This window comes from Myotis daubentonii, chromosome 16 (genome assembly GCF_963259705.1).
Source record: "Myotis daubentonii chromosome 16, mMyoDau2.1, whole genome shotgun sequence".
Classification (NCBI taxonomy): Eukaryota; Metazoa; Chordata; class Mammalia; order Chiroptera; family Vespertilionidae; genus Myotis; species Myotis daubentonii.
In genome coordinates, this window is record NC_081855.1 from 20,273,123 (window position 1) to 20,294,987 (window position 21,865).

At 54.9% G+C, this 21,865-nt stretch overlaps 1 protein-coding gene across 1 annotated transcript in view; it reads right to left on the reverse strand.

The window, feature by feature from the left end:
• Positions 1–20,202, reverse strand: part of SPNS3 (SPNS lysolipid transporter 3, sphingosine-1-phosphate (putative)) — a 42,777-nt gene extending 22,575 nt beyond the window's left edge. Inside the window, exons 1-8 of the mRNA XM_059669027.1 lie at positions 19,887–20,202; positions 16,551–16,616; positions 11,964–12,100; positions 11,304–11,455; positions 10,596–10,662; positions 9,760–9,902; positions 8,822–8,974; positions 4,187–4,376 (exon numbers count right to left, since the gene is read on the reverse strand). Of these exons, the coding sequence (XP_059525010.1) occupies positions 4,187–4,376; positions 8,822–8,974; positions 9,760–9,902; positions 10,596–10,662; positions 11,304–11,455; positions 11,964–12,100; positions 16,551–16,616; positions 19,887–20,094 (1,116 nt within the window). The 5' untranslated portion in view covers positions 20,095–20,202. The remainder of the gene's footprint in view (positions 1–4,186; positions 4,377–8,821; positions 8,975–9,759; positions 9,903–10,595; positions 10,663–11,303; positions 11,456–11,963; positions 12,101–16,550; positions 16,617–19,886) is intronic.
• Between the last annotated feature and the right edge of the window lie 1,663 nt (positions 20,203–21,865).

Below are 21,865 nucleotides of genomic sequence, written 5' to 3' on the forward strand. Positions count from 1 at the left end.
TCCCTTCACCCTCTCCACACTAACCACAGGCTCCTTGCTGCTCCTCGAATCCTCCAGGTACACTCCTGCCTCAGGGCTTACAGTTACTGTTTCCTCCGCCTGGAAAACTGCTCCCCTGAATGGCCACATAATTCACTCTTTCACCTCCTATAGGTCTTCATGCAACAACCACCTTCTCAGGGCGGCCTCTCTGGTTACGCTCCCTAAAACTGCAGCCCTTGTCCTGGCCAGTGAAGTTCAATTGATTGAGAGTGGTCCCACGCACCAAGAGGTCACCGGTTCAATTCCCAGTCAGGGCACATGCCCAGCTTGTGGGCTCCATCCTCAGTAGGGGGCATGCAGACATCTCTCTCGTCGATGTCTCACTCTCCCTCTTACTTCTCTCTCTAAAAAAATCAATAAAAACGTATTTTTTTAAAATATGCAGCCCTCTCCCCTCACACTCCCTATCTCCCTTCCCCTCAATGTGCTCTAAGCATTTATGATCATCCAGAACATGGTGAACTTCTGTATCTTTCCTGGTGTCTATCTCCCCCGACTAGAATGTAAGCTCCCTGAGGGCATAGATATCTTAGTCTGTTTTACCCAGTGTTACATCCATAGCATTTAAACCAGCATGCCACTCCATAGGCACTCAATAACTATGTGTTGGATAAATAAATGATCGCACATAGCTAGTCACTCAACCGTTCACTCAGCAAGCAGTGACCACCCCTCCCATCCCAAGACACCTGACATTGTGTTTCAGGCTGGAGTTCTGAGAAAGACCAAAGCCACCCTGGGCCCTGCTGGGAGAGGGTGAAAGTATAAATGGCCATGGACCAAGGAAGGCAATGCTGAGGGGCATGGAGGATGGGGAGAGGGTCAGGCCTACCAATCAGGGAAGGCTCTGTGGAGAGATGGTGCTCAAGCTGGTCCTTGAAGGCCCAGAGTGGTCCAGGCATATGGAAAAGGGGTGGGGGCAACAGAGGGAGGCCCCAGATGCGGGAAGCCTGGGGCATGTCCTGGAAATCGAGAGGGGACCTGCACGGCCGGACGGCATGGGCATAAGGCTACTAAGATTGTCAGGAGAGTCTGTGAGGGGCTTTGAACTCCAGGATGAAGCATTCGACTTGGTTCCAGAGGCACCAGGGAGCCATGCAAGGCTTCGGAGCAGGGAAGGTCCATGGTGCCGCTCTGGCAGAGTGGGAAGAACAGATCGTGGTGGGTGGGCAGGAAGGTGGCTCCCAGAACAGTCTTGGAGAAAGACGGTAAGACATGAGCCAGGAAAGGACAGAGGGGACCGAGAGAAGTGAGTAGGTTGGCAGGATTAGGGTTTTATAATCACTTTGGGGGAAGGAGCCAGAGCCTGAATCTCAAGTCGGAACTTCAGGTGGACTTCAGAGGTACAACAGGACAGTGGCGGTGGGGGTCTGTCGGGAGGTCCAGAAGAAGCTCACGGCTTCTGCGAGGCTGGAGATCCGGCCGTGGAGGCTCAGCGCCGCTAGGCATCGTGCCAGGGCCAGACACGAGCCACAGGCAGGAGCAGCTTCCCAGCGCTGGAAGACGCGTGCATCCTGGCCTCCTGCCTCCTTGCCCCTCAGCCCGCACCCGACAGGCCTGGAGGAGAGCTTCTCCAGCTGGCTCTGTCCGCCAAGACGCAATGTCATTTCTAGATGAGCCATCCAGCTCTGGAAACGTGCCAGGCTGTGGGAGGGGGGACAGCTGTGTCCCCAAAATACAGCCAAGGAGCTGCCTCCCAGAGGCAACCAAGCAGAGGCAGAAGCAGAGCTGGCAGGGGGTCCACGGCCCCAGCCAATGTGGGGACAGGCCTTGCCGGGCCTCCATCTGCCTGGGCCTCAGCCCGCCTGCAAGGTCAGGCCCATCGAGGTCCCGCCGGCTGGAGATGATGGTCCCAGCCACTCTTCTGCTCCCTCAGCCAGAAAGCATGAAGGCATTTGTCGGCGCCAAGTGTATGCAGGCTGTTTCTCTCCCATGCAGGTGACAAAGGTCAGTGCAGCATGAAGGACAGACACTTTAGAGCCGGTGGGGTTGAGTTTGGGTTTTGTCTGTTCTGTTCTTTGTGTTGCTGTCTCTGGGCCTCAGTTTTCCAATCTGTCAAGTGCACATGAATGAGAAAAAGCCTTCCCCACGGAGGTGTCATAAAGACCAAATAAGAGCCGAGGGAGAGAGGCATGCTAACTGGACTTGTCTGCTCTCCAGGAATCTCAGCAGAAGCCCAACCAGAGCTAAGGACACAGGTGAGAAGCTCCGCACCTTACAAGAGGCGCCGGACACACCCTCAGGGTTTAGAGAGAGAAATGGAGCTGTCCGGTGTGGCCCCGGCTTGTATAGAAGGCTGGAGACGTGGGCTGGGAGCGTCTATTTGAAGCGTGAGAAAGCTGAGTGAGGGGTCTTGGCGACACTCACAGACAGGGCAGTGCCCATCAGGAAGGAGGCTGGCCTCTCTCTCTGGCTGGACGCCAGGGAAATGCTGACCCTTTCGCACCAGGACCACCCAGGGGCATCCACAGAGGGCATCCTCGGGGCATCTTGAAGCAGTCAGCTGGCACTGGGAGGCTGAGGACAGTAGTGCCAGAGGGAGCAGCCTGCAGTGTGGGGTGAGGAGAGAGGGCAGGGGTGGGGGCAGCTGCACTTCCTGAGTTCATCCAGGGGATTAAACGGACACAAGAGAGGAGACAGGCTTGAGGCTCACGAGAGAAGCCCCACAGGGTGCCTGTCGGGACACAGGGTCTGGCAGGAAGGTGGAAAGGCACCACCTGACGAGGGGCAGAGAGAGAAGCGAGAGGCCGGCGGTGACTGTGTCGGCTGCATCGGGGAGCCGCACAATGCTGCAGCCAGGGCCCGGGTCCCAAACACCTAACGACGTGGCCCAAAGCGAGGCGTCAGCCAGCTTCTGGGCACCCTCCCGTGGAGGCCACGCACAGTCAGCAAAACAGCTCAGCTCCCATTTGGGGTCATCCCCCACCCCACCCCCCACCTGCCCAGCCCTGGAGGGGTCAGGACCCAGGGGAAGGGGCCGTGTTGGGGACAAGGGACAGAGATGGGACAGGAGAGCAGAGCCGCCTGGAGCTCCCCTCCTTCCCCCAATGCCATCTGGGCCTGGATAGAAGCGTTATTGGGAAGTAGAACCCAAGTTTCGATTTAAACGGGACTGGCTTTTTAGCCCATGAGTGTGGCTGGAAAAGCTGTGAGATCGGGTGGCAGTGAGATCTCCAAACTGCTGGCAGGAGAACAGGAAAGCTGTTACTGATTTGCTTTCTTTGTTTTCCTTTTCTCTTTTTTTATTTTTCTTTCTGAGTCCAGTCTGCTCAGTGAACCCCGCACACACGTGCAGGGGCCTCCGTGTCCATGGGGTGGGTCTCACGGCCTTGGAACCAGGGACAGGGAGGCGCTCAAGCCTGTCGGCCGGGGCGAGGCTGCAGCCATGTTCCCAGAGTCGGCGCCCTTCCCACCAGGTGGGTCCGTCAGGGCTGGCGCTTTGGGGGCAGGGACACTGCTGCACACACATACATGTGTATGTGGCTACAGCCCCACCCGTGCACCGCGGTGCCTGATGGGAGCCACACATGTGCTGAGCCCAAGTGGGAACTGAACTGAGAGCAGACAGAGAGTAGGAGGTGGCCTTTGATTTGGGTCTTGCAGAAGGAGAAGGATCTCCAGGTACACAGTAGAGAATGGTGCCCCTGGCGGCGGCGCGGGCATGGCCAAGGCTGGGAGGCGTGAGCACCTGTCACTGGTATAGAGTGTGAGGCGCACGTGTGTGTCATGGATCTGGAAACGTGATAGTATCACAAGGGTCACCTCTAAAGCAGTGTCTGCACTGTCTATGGCCAAGCTGGGCCTCACTGTCCTCCTCTGTAACCTGGAAGGAACCACCCTATTTCTTCAAGTCCTAGGAGCAAGGGAGTCTCGTTATCTCCAATCAAAGCATTAGCCAGGAGCTCAGAGAATACACTTTCGCATCTAAAAGGCTTAGGCTCAAATCCCAGTTCTTCCCCGTTCCTAGCTGGGTAACTCTTGGTAAGCGTCAGTTTACTCATCTGTAAAATGGGAATAACAAGCTCCACCCGGAAGAACTGATACACCTGCTGCACGTAAAGACCTGGCACAGTGTGAACCTCTATCAGGCAGGAGTTCCCATCGCACCCCATCTCACCCCGCCTCCGATGCGGCCCTCACTTACATAGGAGGCCAGGAGAGTGGTCGGGGCCAGGATGAGAGCCAGGTAGAGGCAGACGGCTGCAGCGAACAGGCTGGAGGCACAGATGAGGGGCTCAGCCCGCGGGTTGACTTTCTTGTACCTCCTTGAAGCCTCTGCTCCCAGGACAACCCCAATGATGCCGGTCACAATGGTCAGTGCCCCAAAAATCAGGCTGATGGGAAAGCACAGGAAGGGATTGGTCAGTGGGTGGGTGCAGCCACCTGCTGCTGTGCATGATCTGGGATCCAAAAGAAATGTGGACGTGGGCCCCTTTCCCTCCCTCCTCACAGCGCCCCCAGGCCCTTGGGAACCTGGTAGGAACCCAGGTCCTCTCCGCCCCCTTTCCTGCCTCATTCTGGGGATACCACTGGCCATGAGGTGAGCTGCCCAGCACCCCAGTTCCCAGGCTTCCTCAACCCCAGTAACTTTCTCCATCCTCCCACCACCCAAAACTATCCCACTCAGAAATCTCAATTCTCTGGTGCCAATCTTGCTCCAACCTCCTCACCTTCTACCCCCAATACTAATGGGAATGGAGGCAAGTGAACATTTATCTACTGAGTTCCTATGATCCTCTGCCCTGGCCTAGACACTCTGCACACCCTCCCTCCTTGAATCCCACCTTCCACTCTCTGTCCTTGAGCACCTCTCAAGTAGCCCCCTCCTAACTTCACTATCTTTCCCCGCCTACGCCGGGGCCTACTTCAGCGCACTTGGCCCCTCTTGTACCTCCCTCCTGTGGAAACCTGTGCCTCCAAATCAGTTTCCATACAGGTCCCCTGAGGGTGCTTTCCAGAACACAGATCTGACTGTCCCCCTGCCCACCCCCAGCCTAAAAGTCTCCACCAGCTCTCAAACATCTACCAGACTTGGTGCCAACTCCTGGCACACATGGCCCTTCATGATCTGACCCTGGCTGACCTCAACCCCAACCTCCAGCTCCATCCTCCTCTGCCTCCAGAAGTGGGAACTTGTTATCGTTCCCACTTCGTACTTTTATTCCTCCATCTGGACACACTTCACTAGTTTCTGCACCTACTGGACTCTTACTCATCCTTCAAGACCCATCGCAAGTATCTCCTCTTTGGAAATGCCTTCCCCCTGATTCCTTTACTCCCTTCGGTTACCATCGCACTTCTGTGTCTCTGTCATCAGGGTATCACCTGTGAATTCCTGGAGAACAGAGACCAGGTTTGGTTTACTTTCTTGACTGTGCTGGGAGCATAGAGCCTGGACCACAAGAGATAAACGCTGAGCAGATGAGCTCATTGAACCTTCCCAGAATTCCCAGGTGGACAGATGAGGAAAGTTAGACTGAAAAAGGTTAAGGTCAAGATTACCCAGCTAATAAATGACAGAGGCAGGATTTGGACATACATCGTCATCTCCTAGTCCATCCTGCTCTCCCAAGCCTCCCATTAAAGAAGCTCAAAGGGATACCGAGACTAATCAACATGAATTCTTGAAAACACAAATGTAACCAGGACCTTTCCAGCCCCCAAGTGGCTCCCTGTTGTCCTCGGGGCAAGTTCTCGGCCAGTACTGCAGGACTGGCCCCCGCACACCTGTGTGACCTCCCCTCTCTCCTCTCTCCCTCCCTCTAACACAAATGACTGGGAATTCTCTAAACTCGTCCTAAGCTTTCTTGTTTCCCTGCCTTGGCCCACACTCTTCTCTTGGCCTTGAGTAGCATTACCTCACACCCAACTTCTCCACCTGGCCAGACCCAAACATTTCCAGAAGTTCATGGGATGTCCCACTGCCCTGCCATTACCTTCGTGGTGGCTCCCACAAGATGGAAGAACATGAGAGATGCAAGACTATGGTTACTGACAAATTGAGTGTCGCAAGAAACTCCTCTCCTCTAAGCAACTTCTGTGAAATGCCATTCCACAGGCTGAGGACTGGTGGGTCTGTTCCTCTGCCCCACCCCCTCGGTTTACAGAAGAAAGTATAGAGCCCAGAGTGGGCAGGCACCTGCCTGAGGTCGCACAGCCCCTGCTGACCTCCACACAGCCAGGGCTTCCTGGCCCTCTGCCGACCGAAGCACGTGGGTCCGTAGGCAGCTTAAAGGTGCTCACTGAACCCTCCCACCCTTCCTCGCTGTGCAAGGCTCCGGCTCAGCCCAGTCAAGTGACCCTGAATCCCGGATGAATGCGATCTGCCTGAGTCCTAGTCTGAGCCGGTGTTGGCAGATTTTCGAGACCAAGATTGATTGGTCTTAGGGTTCATTATTCAGACAGGCTGTGTAGACAGGGGAGACCCCTAAGCAGAGGGTGTGGCCAGAGGACACACCCAGTCACCAAGCCCCTCTATAAGGCCTTCCCAGAATCAGACACTCAGAGCCAAGAATGGGGGGTGCTTAAAGGCCTGCAAGTTCTATGCTGATTTTCTGCACAATGGTCCTGGCAAGCAGCTGTCCAGCTTCTACTTACATACCCCCAGGGGTGGAAAGCTCACTACCCCCATGCAGCCCTTTCCATCTGGCCAGCTCTGAGTGTTGGAAGTTTTCCCTCTGGCCAAGCTAGAGTGTCCTGTGTCCTGCAGCTTTCTGCCCTCACCCACCCTCACCCTAAGGCTTATCCTAACCACAGAGGGCATATTAATAGATGGAGCCTGTGCAGAACTTCAACACTGGGACCTTCTACCCACTCTGTGATAGGCTGTATAATGGCCCTCCAAGATGTCCACATCCTATTCTCTGGAACCTGCGAATGTTACCTCACATGACAAGATGTGATTGCACAAAGGGTCTTGAGAGGAGAGCTTATCCTCCATTAGTTAGTGGGCCCTAAGTGCAACCACACGTGTCCTTATAAGAAGGAAGCAGAGGGAGATTGGAGACAGAAGAGGAGAAGCCATGTGTCTGCAGATGTGGAACCTGGAGTGATGCAGCCACAGACCAAGGAATGCCGACAGCCACCAGGAGTTGGAAGAGACAAGAACGGTTTCTCCCACAGCGCCTCCGGAGGGATTGTGGCCCTGCTGAACTTGATCTTAGCCCCGTGAAACCATGTTGGACTGCTGACCTCCAGAACTAGGAGAACATACATGTCTGTCTCTTTAAGCTAGCAAGTTTGCAGTAATTTGTTGCACCAGCCCCAGGACACTAACAGAAACTCCCATGTCAGTTTCTCACACAGGCTCTATGACGGGGCTGAGACAGAGGCCGACGCTGAGAAAAGGGGAAGTAAGCTGCCCAGGGAACGCACAGCCTGTTAATGCCTGAGGTGGAACCGAGTACTGCTTTTCCCCACTTTTCCAAGCTGTTGGGGGCTGTGCGGACTCAGTCTTTGCCTCCGGGGAGATAACAAGCTCCAAGACAAACATGGCAGCCTCGTTGGATGCATCCATGGATTGACTCACGGGTGCTTTCCCTGAGCACCCACGGGGTGAGTGCCAGGAAGCTGCTCCCAGCTAAGTGGAGAGACGTTCAGGTCAATTAACAGTAACAGGCAGTCTCCAGAGGCAACAGGATGTGGAGCTTAAAAGCACCAGCTTTGGAGTCAGATGGGTTTGCATCCTGGCTCTGTTACCTGTTAGTGGTGTGACCTCGGACAAGTCACTCACCCTCTCCGATCTTCCATCGCCTCATTTGTCATACAGGAATAATAGGATTAATTACTATAAAACCTCAGATGGTTTTTCATGTGGAATGCATAGCTTAGGGCCTGAAGTAAAGTGAAAGCCTAAGAAGCAACAATGAGAGACGGGAAGAGAGCTATGGGCAGAGGGCGTAGTTTGAGCAAAGGCACCAACAAGTGAAAGGGCATGGGACAGCCTGGCAATGACAGGGAGCTCTCCCTCTGGCCATCTGGGAGGGAGGAAGAGGCAAGAGAGGGGGCCAGCAGAGAGCTGGTGTCACTAAAGCCTCAGCGAGCACAGAGCTCCGGGAAGAGCTCAGAGCCCTCAGGACTCTGAAGGGCCTATGGGGCAGGGGCAGAGAGCAGGAGGGACTGAAAAGCATCCATTAGGAGGAGAAACTAGGATTAAGGGTTTCAAGGAGGAGGAGAAAGCTAGTAGGAGAGGACCGAGATGTGCTCTCTCAATCAGGAGTCATGGAGTCCTTGGAGAAGAGGGTGAGGAGGGCAGAGAGTGAGGCGGGCATTCCCTGAGGGCTTTTGTTCTCCGCTCCTCCCCACCCTCCCAGCAGCTTTCCCGGATTCTCAGAGCCCCAAATGAGGTAAAGAACAAATGAATGCATGGGTGACATCCCTAAGCCGGGTGAGTAACGAGGCCTCCCAGTGCCTTGGTTTGCCATCCGTAAAATGGGATGACCTCATACTATGGGTCCCTTCAAAGGAAACTTGCCTAAGAGTCCCGTCATTCTCACTCCCACCCCAAGTGCCTTCTGGACCTCCGCAGCAGTCCAAGAGTGGGGAGCCAGGGACTGGGGTCCCGGGAGGACAAGGGAGCCGCCTCAGGACACCCAGGGTGGCTGGGGCTCAGCCAGAGCCAGACCAGCCTCCTGCTGCCAGCTGGCTCCCGAGCTCTGGGGTCTTCGCCGAGCACCATGTGCCCAGGCAGATTGAGTTTGGGGGCTCGGAACCACCTGACACCTCTCCACCAAGAGCCCCCTAACCTGGGCCAGGTGCCCAGGGCTCCCAGAGGCCTCACCTGTCCTTGCTGTCACACGGCTGCTGGAAGCAGGGAGGCTGCAGCCCGTGCACCACGCGAGCCTCAAACAGAAACTTGGGGGCCCAGAAGCCCACAGCTCCAGTCACAAAGGCCATGGCTGTCACTCCAAGGGTCAACCACACAAAACTCCAGCTGCAAGAGAAAGCACCCTGGCTGAGGCAGGGAGAGGGCTGGGGCTGCAGGGGCGTCCGCTTCTGTTCCTTCCCCTTCTCCCAGCGTCCATCCGGGCACTCAGGTGGGCTCCGCTTCCTACCCAGCATCCCTGAGGCCCCTGCACGTCCCACCTCCACGCCTGTACTCAGGCTTTGCCTTCCTCCCTCCCCTGGGACCAGCTCTCCCCAGCCTGAAAGGCCCACATCCAACACCACCCTCTCCAGAAGCCCCCCCTGCTGCCCCCACCTTCCTCCGGGCGCCCGCCCTCGGCCTCATGGCTCTGTAACAAACAGCTGGGTCCTGGTCGAGCCCCACATGTGGGTAAATCATGAGGCCTGGGAGTGCAGTTGCCTCCTGTCTGCCTCCCCGGCCATGCCTGGAATTGAGGTGAGGTGCACTCCCAGGGGGCTCAGAGAGGTAAGTGATTACCTCCCGCCATCCCCCCAGCCGCCCTGAGAAGCAGTCCACTGAATAAATGAGGGAAGTGAGGCTCCAAGCTCAGGTCACTTAGGGCTAAGGCCATGGCTGAGCCAAGGCTGGAGCTCATGCTGCCCCCTCCCCTCTCCCTCCCTCCCAGCCCATATTCTGTCACGTGGCGAGGGGGAGGGGGCCTCCAAGCGAGGGAGGGGCATCTCGGTTGGTGAGTGGGAGCTCAGAGGAGAAAGAAAGGGCTGTGAACTCGGACAGTCACAGAGGGCTCCCTGGAGGCAGAGAGGGGGAGGCAGGGATTCTGGGGACAAGCAGGAAGGAGCAGGAACACTCACTTTCTCCCCAGGTATCTGACATCCTCACACCAGCTGCTCCTCAGGTCCCTCACCTCCCTCTGCTTCTCCGCAGCTCCCCGAGGCGGGTCTGGAACCAGCGTGATCAGCAGGATCAAGGCCACAGCTTCCAGGCAGGGCATGATCTAGGGACAGGAGGACCCGGGAAGCTCAGTGCCACATGCCCCTGTGGCCCAGAGATGTTAGGGTGACTGAGCTCTGTGGTCCAGGCTCTTGGGGTGCTCTGTGCCCTGGGGGTGGTGGGAGAAGGGCTCAATTCCTGGGTGCTGGTTATACAGAGCCTAACCGTTTCTCACCCCATCACCCCCGCCCTCCCTTCCCCCCATGAGAGCAAGGTGTCCTTGGGGTTGCTTTAATACCTGTGGGTCCAGTGCAGACACTGCTCTTTTGGATCAATGAGCCTGACAGGACTGAGAACCGGAGCCCTGGCTATTGTGTCCTGCTGCCCCCATCACTGCCCCTCCCCCTCCATCTGCCACGCCAGCCCTGCCCCAGTACTTTCCATCTCATCTCCGTAAGCTAGAGAGTTCCTAAGCAGCATCTACTCCCTTGTCTTACAAATAGGCAAAGTGAGGCTCCTAAGAGGGAGGTGGTTTGCTTCCGGTCACACAGCTAGCAGCCTGAGCAGTCAGGACTTGAACCCAGGGCCATGGCTTCCACAGCCCACATTCCATAGGAGGCCCAACTGTCAGAAGCTGCTAATACTGATCACCCCCCATGGCGCCGGGTCCGGTGCCAAGTGGCAAAGGCCACTGGAGGCTGGAAAGTCCCCTCGACCCAGGGGGAAAGCTGAGGGAAGAAACAGGAGCTGGACTCACCCTCAGGGCCCAACGCCAGTTCCCAGTCAGCGCCTTCACAGCTGACCCCAGCACATAGCCCAGACCACTGCAAAAGAGGGGCCGTGAGGGCGCCACGCCAGCCTGAGCCTGGGCGCTCCCACCCCAGGGAGCCGGCCCCCTGCAGCTCTGGCCCTTTCACTGGGAAAAGTGAGCCACGTGAGGCCCAGATGTCCACTGCCCTTGGTCAGGTCACCAGGGACCTCTGGCTCCTCGCCCATTCCAGCACCACTGTCCACTGTGTCTCTATACGATGACCCCCTCCCTCGCGCGAGGCCCAGCTCTGGCTGAGTCAGGCGACATCAGGAAACCCGGGTCAGAGCGCTTGGGGCCTAACTGTAAGTCCCACTCTGTCCTGCCCCGCTGTGGGGTACACTGCAGCCCTGGTGCACTTCTCTGCCTCCCCTGTCAGAGCCACCCCTCTCTGAGCAGGCCCACCTCCAAGCTGCTCTTGCTCACCCTTCGGGAGTGCACTAGCATGTCGGGAGCACCTTTCCTCTCGCTAAACCTCTCCACAGCCCACCAGCGTATGGTCCCCATTCACAGATGAGGAGCTGAGGCCCAGAGAGGGACAGTGACCCGGTGAGAAAGGGGTAGAGTCCGATGGATCTTCCCCCAACCCGGCCCCTGCTCTGACTCCTTTGGGCCTCAGTTTGCCACCCCAGGAAGTGGGTCCAGGGTGCTACTAACCTTCCAACAGGAATAAAGATGTAGAAGATAGCCAGTGCCCGGGTCCGCTGGTCCTTCACAAAGAGGTCGGCCAGGATGGTGGGCGCGATGGTGGAGTAGCTGGCGGTGCCAATGCCCACCACTCCCCGGGACAGGAAGAAGAGCCAGGAGTACTGGGCGGGCAGGCACGAGAACACGGTGCGTTCCAGAAATCGCCACAGGCAAGGGACTCAAGGGTTTGTCAGAGGGGCATGGAGACACGTGCCCCCAGGAGAGGAAGAGGGGATCCAGCTGCAGGCACCTCGCTATCCTCCCAGCCCAGGTTCCCCAAATCACACGGGTGCCCCCTGCTGGCGCCTGCGGCTGCTGCCTGCCCTGAGCCCCAAGGAGCCCTTGCTCACTAGGCCAGTTCCCCCAAACTGTAAGGTGGTATTACACCACCACCCCAACCCCCGCACAGTGGGCAGAAAAGAAGCCACAGCAGCAGCGGGAAGTGCAAGAGAGGAAGGCCCCTGTTAAGAAAGCCTAACGGGCTCCTCTCTCAGCCCTGGAAGGAATCCCCAGCAAGCCTGGAGCCTGGAACGGCCGAAGCAGCCCCACCCAGCTCTGATGGGGCTGGGTCAGGGAGGAAGGGGGGTGAGGGGTGTTCCCTGGGGCCTGTGCAGGGGTGAGAGCACCTACCTGGGGGGGGATGAAGGAGCTGGAGAGGCCTGCTCCTGACCAGAGGAGGATCCCGACGCTCAGCGTGGCTTTGCGGCTGTGTCGGTCGCCCAGGTAGCCAAACACAGGTGCCGACAGCAGCAGGCAGCCGGTGAAGACTGGAGGAGACAGGCAAGGGCAGCATGCATCTCCCCACAAAAGCGGGGGCAGGCAGGTGGGCCCAGCAGACCCACAGAAGGGCACCTTGGCAGCAGGTCAAGGCCCAAAGGAGGAAAGAAGAAGGTGAACCCTCAATCCCCTCCTAGCACATAACCCATTGCCCAGAGTCAGGGGCTGGACCCGGCGCAGAGGCTCAAATCCAGCGGGGCTCTTTGCTCACTGTGCGGCCCTGGGTTACTAACTCCACCTCTCTGACCAGCACCCCAGCACCCCCAACCCTCGGGAGCCCTTCCGAGGCTGTGAGATAGAAGTGGACATGGAGCCTGGCATGGAACCGGTGCCCACCAGTGCCCTAGCTTTGCCAGAACTCCTGCCCTCTGTGAGCCTGATCTGGGACTGAGCCTGCTGGGGGTGAGGGGTGGCAGAAGGGATGCTGATGTGCCTGGGCCCTCTGGGAGCAGATGAGCACAGTTTAGAATGAGCACAGTGGTTCCTGGAGGCTGGAGCTGCGTTGGTTTCCCTAAGTAGGTAAAACATTCCCCTGACAAGTCAGTTGTGTTTATACCATTATTTAAAGTAAACCCGTAAGAACTGGCGGCTGTATTAATGAATACGTTTGCTATTCTGTGAAGACAAAGAAACTGCCACGTGAATAGATGCCCTCACTGGTTCTGTTCCTTAAATAACTCACCTCCGCCCACCCTCCTTGGAGGACGTGCCCACTGCCTCTGAGCGCCTGCAGGTGGGAGGGGAAGGGCTGGACCCTCCCCACCCAGTCCCACCATCCAAGGGCCTTAGGGTTTGGAGGGCCCCGCCCACTGCCTGGGTCTCCATTCATTGAGCACATATGATTGACATTTCCTGAGCCCAAAGAGTGTCCAGATCCCTCCCGGCTCAGGTTCCAGCCCCTCCCACTCCAGTGTTGGGTTGAGCCGCCTGCCATTGCAGAAATTAGGCCAGTTTTGACCTACAAAAACGAGAATTTAATATGGTTCGACCTAATACTCCACCGAGAATGGTCTTTGGTGTCAATGGCATTTATAATTTTAATAGCGACTGCCAAAATAGGCCTCCAAAAAGGCTGTATCGATTTACGCTTGCATAGAATCATATGCCAGCACCCTTGTGACACCTGATAGGATCAATCACTTTGTTATTGTTCATCTAATGGTTGAAAAACAAATGGTGTCTCGCTGATGTTTTAATCTGCGTGCTATTCCCAGTGAAGCTCAGCATCCGCTGCCCATTTCTCTGTTGGGCCCTTGGTTGGGTGGAAATAATTTCTCCCAGTCAAAGATTTAAAATGCAAGATCTGAGACTAAACTCCCTGGGCGCCTCCTGACGCCGCCGCCACTTCCTGGCTCTGTGACCTTGGGCACATTCCTTAACTCTCCTGTTCGCCTCTCACCTACACAAGGACAGTAAGAGTATTTGCCTCGTAAGATTAAATAAAATAAGGCACATAAAAGGCAGTGGCTGGCTTTATATAAATGCCTAATAAATGTTACCTGTTATTACTTATTGCATTTGTAGTTTCAATCACCATCATGCAGGAGAGGTTAGCTTTGATGTAGTCAAATTTATAATCTTCCTCTAGGGAAGTTGTCTTGTGTCCTGTTAACACCTATCTTTTTTACCCAAAGGATATAAAAAATATTTCCCTAAATCTAATGCTTTTATGAGATTTGGGGCAGGGATGCTTCACGGAACGTAAACACCTTATTTAAACCCGCAGATGCCCTGGGGTGGAGAGACCTGCCCCTCAGGGAAAGGCAAGCACTCCTTCTTTCCTTTCTGGCATCTCCAAGTTCAAATAATTTCTGTGACAAGGTGGGAGTGAGTCACCAAGCACCGCCAGGTTAAGAGGACTCTACAGGCAGCTGTCTGGATTTGAATCCCAGCCCTGTGTGGCCTTCAGCAAGCTCCATAGCCGCTCTGTGCCTCAGGTTCGCATTTGTAAAATGAGCATCATAATAATACCTGCCTCGTGGGATTGTTTTGAAGATTAAATGAGTTAATATTATAAAGCACTTAGAATAGTGCCTAGGCCCTGGCCGGTTTGGCTCAGTGGATAGAGCGTTGGCCTGTGGACTGAAGGGTCCCAGGTTCGATTCTGGTCAAGGACATGCACCTCGGTTGCAGGTTCCCTGGTCCTGGTCAGGGTGCATGCAGGAGGCAACCAATCGATGTGTCTCTTTCACATTGATGTTTCTCGCTGTCTCTCCCTTTCCCTTCCACTCTCTCTAAAAATCAATAGATTCAAATCCTCAGATGAAGATTAACAAAACAAAACAAAACAAAAAAAAAGAAAAGAAAAGAATAGTGCCTGGCACAGGGTAAAGCCACATCAATGTTCCTTTTTAATATTATTAATCAACTAACTCCAGAAGTTTCTCTGTCCAACTGGGGGGCAGGGGGTCTGAGCACTGTTCCCCCCTTCCCTCTACCCCACTCTTACAGCTTGACCAAGCCCTCTCTTAGCGGTTTCCTTCATGCTGCAGCCCTGTGGACAGACAGCAGGGTGAGTCTCTGGGCCACTGCATGGTGATTGGAAAGATAAAAATACTCACCTGAGGTCACCGGAGACACGCTTGGCCATCAGGCCTCCAGTCCCACTGCCCTCTCCATCCATCCATACACCTTTTGGGGCTGTTTCTACAGAGGTCACCCTGCCCTTCACCCACTCCCAAACACACGCTCACGTATCCACATCTGCACGTTCTCTCTCTCTCTCTCTCTCTCTCTCTCTCTCTCTCTCTCTCTCTCTCCCTCTTCTTCTCCCTCCCTCCCTCTCTCCTTTTCACACACACACACACACACACACACACACACACAATTTCCTCCACAGCATCTCCCTTATCAGGGGCCTTGTAGTAATGATCCTATTCACCATGGTAAGAGCCAGACAAGGGAAATGTTGACTCAACTACCATTATCTGTTTAATCTAGAAGTTTGAGGGCATTGAGCGGAGATGATCTTGCTTTAGCTACAATTATGAAGGAATTGAGACAGGAGCAACGGGGAGAGCCATGGTCTGAAGCAGCTTCTGCTCCGTGCCTCTTAGAGAAGTTTATAGAATTGTGCACCCCTCCACTTGTTTTTCACTGACATTTAAAACACCTTCATCATAAGTGTAAATAGTTGCAAAGGATGTGATTTCCAGCATTATCATATTTTTTTAACTATATTTTCATCCAAATCCTCAAGGCTGCAGATCAAGTTCATTCAGTTTATGAGAAATGCCTGCCCGAGAGTCTAATGAGCAAAACCAGACCTATTTGCCAAACCAACAGGACAAATCAGACTGGTTGTCTGTAAGAAAGACATTAAAATGTTGGCTTCACTTTTTATTGAAATAAATGTGCCGACACCCATCCCCGAGACAACCTTCTCACTTCTGAATTCTAAATCATAGATAAATAGCAGACTGTCACGCCAGCGAGACAGCGAGATGAGGCTTGGCGTCTTGCCATGGATCTGTGGCCTGGAGACAACATCCCCAGGGGATCCTATTGACGGCTCTGCCCCCAGCCCCTCCCCACACGAAGCCATGCACCCCTGAGGAAATGGGGAGAGGTGTGGAGGGTGGGTGATTGGAGGGGAGAGAGGAGAGAGCCCGAGGCTGCTCTCAGGCAGGTCCACTGTAGGAGAGACAGCCACGGGCTTGAGGATCTATAACTGGTTTTCTCAAGGCGCTGCTCCGGCAGCTCCTGGAAAGTTTCTATGTCTCCCCAGGGGTCCCCGTACCCCAGTTTGACAGCCTTGTTCTAAAATGCTGAGATGGTGGACTGTTAGGAGGAGGAACCACGCATGTGCTGGTTACTGGCCGGGTGTATTCACACATGTGCGTCCTATGTTATGACAGTGCGTGCACACATTTGGGGGGTGCATGTGCAGGCACATATGACCCCAACTGCCCCCTCCTTGGAATGGGACTCGTGGCTGCTCCCTGATGCTGGACTGCAGGCGCCTGTGGGCCCAGACCCTCTCTGAGGCTGTGTGTGGGGGTGGGGGTCTTTGTCTTTCTGTCTGTCTGTGTGCGTGTGTGTGTGTGTGTGTGTGTGTGTGTGTGTCCTGGTGACCAGATTTTTCAGATCCATGAGAGGAAAGTAGGCGTCAGGAGTTCTCAATCCCTGCCAGGCTCCGGTACCCAGCTGAGCTGAACCAACATGAAGGGTGAGTGACCACCTCCACAGCCACGATCGGGAGCCCGGGAGCCCTTCCCAGGCCCGCGCCCCTGCTCTCCCGGCAGCACCACACTCAGACCCGAGGGGCTGCCTGTTCAAGCACGAGTCTCCGCTGCTACCGGCTGTCCCTCTCACCCACCGCACCCGCAGCGCCCTCCTCTGCCGGGGACTGAGCTATTGCTGGGCACAGAGCAGGACCTGCCAGAGAACCCCAGCCCGGCCTGAGCCCGGCCCAGCCCAGGGCCAGGACTCGCTCCTTACCCGTCTGAAGCAAACCAGCACTGCTGTCACTGATCCGGAAAAACTTCTGTACATCCAGCAGCACTCCTGCGGACAGACGGACAGACGGACGGACGGACCGCGCTCAGGAAATGGGAAGTAGCCCACGGGCCTCTACAGGCAACTGCCCCACATTTGGAAAGGGCCACAGCTGAAAGACAGCACAGGGCGTGCCCCAGGCCCACTGTCCTCCCCCCCACACACACACATAATACAACCACACACACACACACACACACACGCACGCACGCAAGCAGACACACAGACGTGTGCACGTCAAACACACACAGAAACATGCATCCCAAAGGCCCCAACTTATGCAGCCACATTCACACACAGCATGCACTCCCAGGCATAGACACATAGGTATACAGACACACAGACATGCAGGTCCACATACATACAAACAGGAGCGCCCAGAGAAATATACTCACAGAGACACAGATATACATACACAGAGGAGCCTGTGCTCACAGACGTGGTAGCCCAGCCTCGTACACCCAGGCACACACACACACACACGCTGAGATGTACGCATAAAGGCACACCACAGGCATGCACGCGTCCGCACATGTGCAGGGCTGCCATTCACATCACAGTCAGAGGGACTGGCCGCTCCCTGCTGCTGCCCAGTGCACAGCCATCCCCTTGGGCCACAGTGTAATGGAAGTCCCTGGGATTGCGCATAGCAGCCCCGCTCGCGTACAAACCCGATATTCACAGACATCCATCTACATCCAAAGACATATGCGCCGTGGCCTGCACGTGCGCACACCCAAGCATGTTCTTCCAGAGGCGCGAGCACGCAGACATGACGAGTGCACGTGAACGCTTCAGAGATAGATCCGACCTTGGCCCCACCTCCCTGAGGGTGGCAGGCTCCTGCTCTGCACTAGCCAGGTCTCCAAAGCCCCTCTAAGGCCTTGCTAGGCTGTGGGTGGTGCCGTGGGCCCTCAGCCTATTGCAGAGTAGGAATCGGGCCCCCTGACACCAGGCTCTGTTCCCTGAAATCCCTCAGCCCTTTGGTGTATTTTAGGAAGTCGGGGTCCCAGGCACCCAAGTATCTGAGCGGTGGGGCTCTGGCCTGTCATGATGAGGAGCAATCATTACTTTCAGTGAATTATGAGATGCATGAGGGCCAGACCCTGAGCTGGACGCTTGCAGTATTTTGCCAAGAATTGGGAACTATCATTGTCCTCACAACACAGTCGAGGAGACAGAGGCTCCAGCCAGCCATGCTTGCACAGCTGGAAATGGGAGAGCTGGGACTAGAATCCCAGCCAGAGGCAGGCTGCTATCCCACCCAGAGTCACAGAAGGGGGCAGAAACCCCCAATGGGGCCCTGCAGAAATGCCCACGGGGTGGGGAGGGAGGAGAAAGCCCCCATCCACACCTCCAAGACCTGTCAGCAGGTGAGGAAAGAGCAAAGAATCGGAGAAGCGAAGACTTTTGTTCAGACTTTTACTCTGGGCCCAATTGCCACAGCATCTAGGCATACCAACCTCTATGCCTTTTCCGTCCCTTTCAATATTTTTAATTACACGAATAAGACAGAATCATTGGAAAAAATAAATAGACAAGCAGATCAGCAAAGTAAATGACTAAATAAAAATTCTCTCTAACCACACTCATCTCCCATGTTTAGGGATGAGGACTCACCCCGGGTTTGGTCCACTCCTGGGCCCTCCCAGCCCTGTGGTGCTCTGGGGCTTGAGCGCAGCCTCCGTTTTTACCTTAAGCGGTCACTCGGGCCTCCCAAAGGGCTGCTTCCCACAGAGAACTCTAGTGGCTGGGGTACCTGCCTGCCCCCAGCAGCCCCACTTGGTTTCACTTCTCCAGGCCTCCTTCTTCCCACTAACAGCCTCAGCCTCGCTTCTCACAGCAGAGGAAGTCCCAGCTGGGAAGGGCCTCGGGCAGGCAGAACTCAGGGCCTGACCCAGCCAAAGGCATCCGGACAAGTGGCAGTGAGAGCAGGGACCTCGGCCCGTGGGGCTCAGAGAGCGCTGCACCCATGATGGCCCTGCTGTCATCTGAGTCCTGCCCGTCCCTCCCTCTTCACGCCCTGGGCCCACACTCCAGCTCCGGCCGCCTCGGCTTTGGCCTCATTCTTTGCAGTTGCCCCTGAATTGGCTTCCCTGCTTCACTTTGCTTCCATCGGGGCCTCAAATCTGACTGTGGTCCCCCCATGTAAAAACATTTTCCATGGCTCCCCACTGCTTTAGCAGGAAGTCCCGGCTCCTGGCTTTCGTGCCGAAAAAGTCCATGATCTAGCCCCAAGCCCCCTTTTAGAACAATTTCCTGCTTTCTCCCCTTCACTATACCTGATCAGAGCGTGCACTTTTGCCCCCTGTGCCCTGGCTCACCCGGACCCCTCTCTCTGAATGCCCTTGCCTCATCCCATTCCCCGCCTCGCCAATTTTCTGAGTCTTTAAGGCCGAACAAATGCTCCCTCTCCTGTGGATTCTACCAGAACCCTCAGTCATTGGCCCTGGGACCGCCCAGCTGATGCTCACCCACTCTGCCTGTGTTAGACCTACTTGCACACGTGTCTGTGACCCTCTGAGTTCATCAAAGACAGACCCTGGATCTAGGGCTTTCTGCAACCCCTGAGTCCCATTCATTCCACAGCCGCTCTCTGATGTGGTCTCAGGGATCCCACCCACGCCAGGTGCCACCTCTGAGCTCCCAGGCTACGTGGTGCCTCCCTCATCTGGCTGCATCTCTCTACCTTGCAGGAGTCTTGATAATGAGCTTCTTCTCCCTCTGCCCTATGAGATGATCATTCCTGAGTTCAGGAACCACGAGGTTGGCTTCCCCTTCCCTGGGTTCCCAAGCCCCACCCAGAGGGTCCTGCCCATAGTTGGTACTCAGTCAATTTTGAATGAATCAGGGATAGAGAAAAGAAGGTTGAATTTTGAATGAATGAATGAGGAAATGAGTGACAGAGGAGATCACACCCTAGGGCCTACGGGAAGGAAGGCAGATGTGCAAGGTTTGCACGCAGCTACTGTCCCACAAATACCCAACAAACTACTTCTTGCTTAGGGACTAGGCCAGGCTGCCCTGTCCTCCATAACCTCACCCAATCATTCCACCCAGAACCTCCAGGCCTTTGCCTAAAGGCCCAGGCCTGCTGTCCTCACCCACCCACCCACCCACCTATGTGCACACTCTTAATTTGGGGCTGGACTGGGAAACTAGGTTGGCATGGCCAGGGGTGAAGACAGCAGGGATATGACGCTTCACAAGCAGAAAGCTGGCAGGACAGCCAGTGGGTAGATGGGCAGGGCTGCCCGGGATGCCTATCCCCTTCCTCACCTGCGATGATGAACCAGTTCATGTAGTTGAGGAGGTTGATGTAGCAGAGCACTGCAGCAGCCACATACGCTCTCCAGCGGGGCAGGCTCCAGAGGGCAGGCGTGGGTGGAGGAGGACATTGACCTGAGCCAGAGGCCCCTGAGTGCCCGCCTGGCCCTGGGGACCTCTGAGGCCCCTCTGGCCCGGGCTCCTGGAGCTCCGCAGACATGCCCCACACCTTGCTGGCTTGCAACTCCTGTCCCAGGAGGCATACAGCTCTGGACCGAGTCACTTCCTGTGGGTTCCCAGCAGCCCAACCTCAAAGCAGCTGCCCTAACTGCTTGAGCATCTTATCACAGGTTCCTGCGGAGCCCACCACAGCCTCGATGGTGAGATTTCACCATCCCCTGCCCCAGAGGCTGCTAGAGGGGAAGAGGGCGCCTGCCCCCACCCCCCGCCCTGGGCGACTGAACACCATTGCCCCGTTGATCTAGTCTGCGGCGTTGATCTATTCTAGTCTGTGGCTGTGGTGACTGCAGTGGCTGCAGTGAGGAAGAGAAGCTTCACCGGACAGGAAATAAGATGAGACTCCTGGATGTGGGAGGACCTGGCTGCCCACACAAGAGATGTGAACTAGGGACTGGGACAGCCTGTGGGCAAAACTCATCAATGGATAAAAAAATCTAGGGGGAAATATTTTTAAACAATTTTTTTATTTTTCATTTACACTTAACATATAATATTATATTCGTTTCAGGTGTACAACCCAGTGATTAGACATTTATGTAATTTACAAAATGATCACCCCAATCAATGTAGTACCCATCTGACACCGTACATACTTATTTCAATACTAGAGGCCCAGTGCATGAAATTTTTGCACTGGTAGGGCCCTAGCTGCTGCTGGCTGCTGGCCAGCCAGAGCCTCCCTTTCTGTGGTTGGCCAGCCGGCCCACCTCCTGTTTGAACTCCCGTTTGAGGGGACAATTTGCATATTAGGCTTTTATTATATAGGATTATTGACTATTTTCCCTATGGTGAATTTCCATCCCCATGACTATTTTGCAACTACTAATTTGTACTTCTTAATCCATCCCCTTCTTTCACCTATCCTCCCACCGCCCTCCCATCTGGCAACCAATGAGTTTGTTTCTGTTTTGTGTGTTCATTTATTTTGCTTTTTAGATTCCACATATAAGAGAAATTACATGGCATTTGTCTTTCTCTGTCTGACTTATTTCACTCAGCACACTACCCTCGAAGTTCATCTTGCAGATGGTATGATTTTGTTCTTTTCTATGGCTGAGTCATATTCCATCATATTATCTGCACCACTTCTTTTGCAGGGTCCTTCTTTATCTCTTGTTACAGCCTTGGTTTTATTTTTGTTAATATATTTTATTGATTTTTTACAGAGAGGAGGGGAGAGGGATAGAAAGTCAGAAACATCGATGAGAGAGAAACATCAATCAGCTGCCTCCTGCACACTCCCTACTGAGGATGTGCCTGCAACCAAGGTACATGACCTTGACTGGAATCGAACCTGGGACCCTTCAGTCCACAGGCTGACACTCTCTCTATCCACTGAGCCAAACCAGCTAGGGCCAAACTAGATTTTAAAACAAAGGCTATAATGCCCTAGCTGGTTTGGCTCAGTGGATAGAGAGAGCGTCAGCCTGCGGACTGAAGGGTCCCAGGTTCGATTCCAGTCAAGGGCACATGCCTGGGTTGTGGGCTTGATCCCCAGTAGGGGGCATGCAGGAGGCAGCCGATCAATGATTCTCTCATCATTGATGTTTCTAACTGTCTCTCCCTCTCCTTTCCTCTCTGAAATCAATAAAAATATTTTTAAAAATTAATAAGGATAAAATCTAGTTTGTCTGGTATAAGTATTCCCCTGGCTTTGTTTATTTGTTTGTTTGTGCCCTTTTTCATGAAATATCTTTTTCCATCCCTTTACTTTTAGTCTGTCTGTGTCTTTCTATCTGAAGTCTCTTATC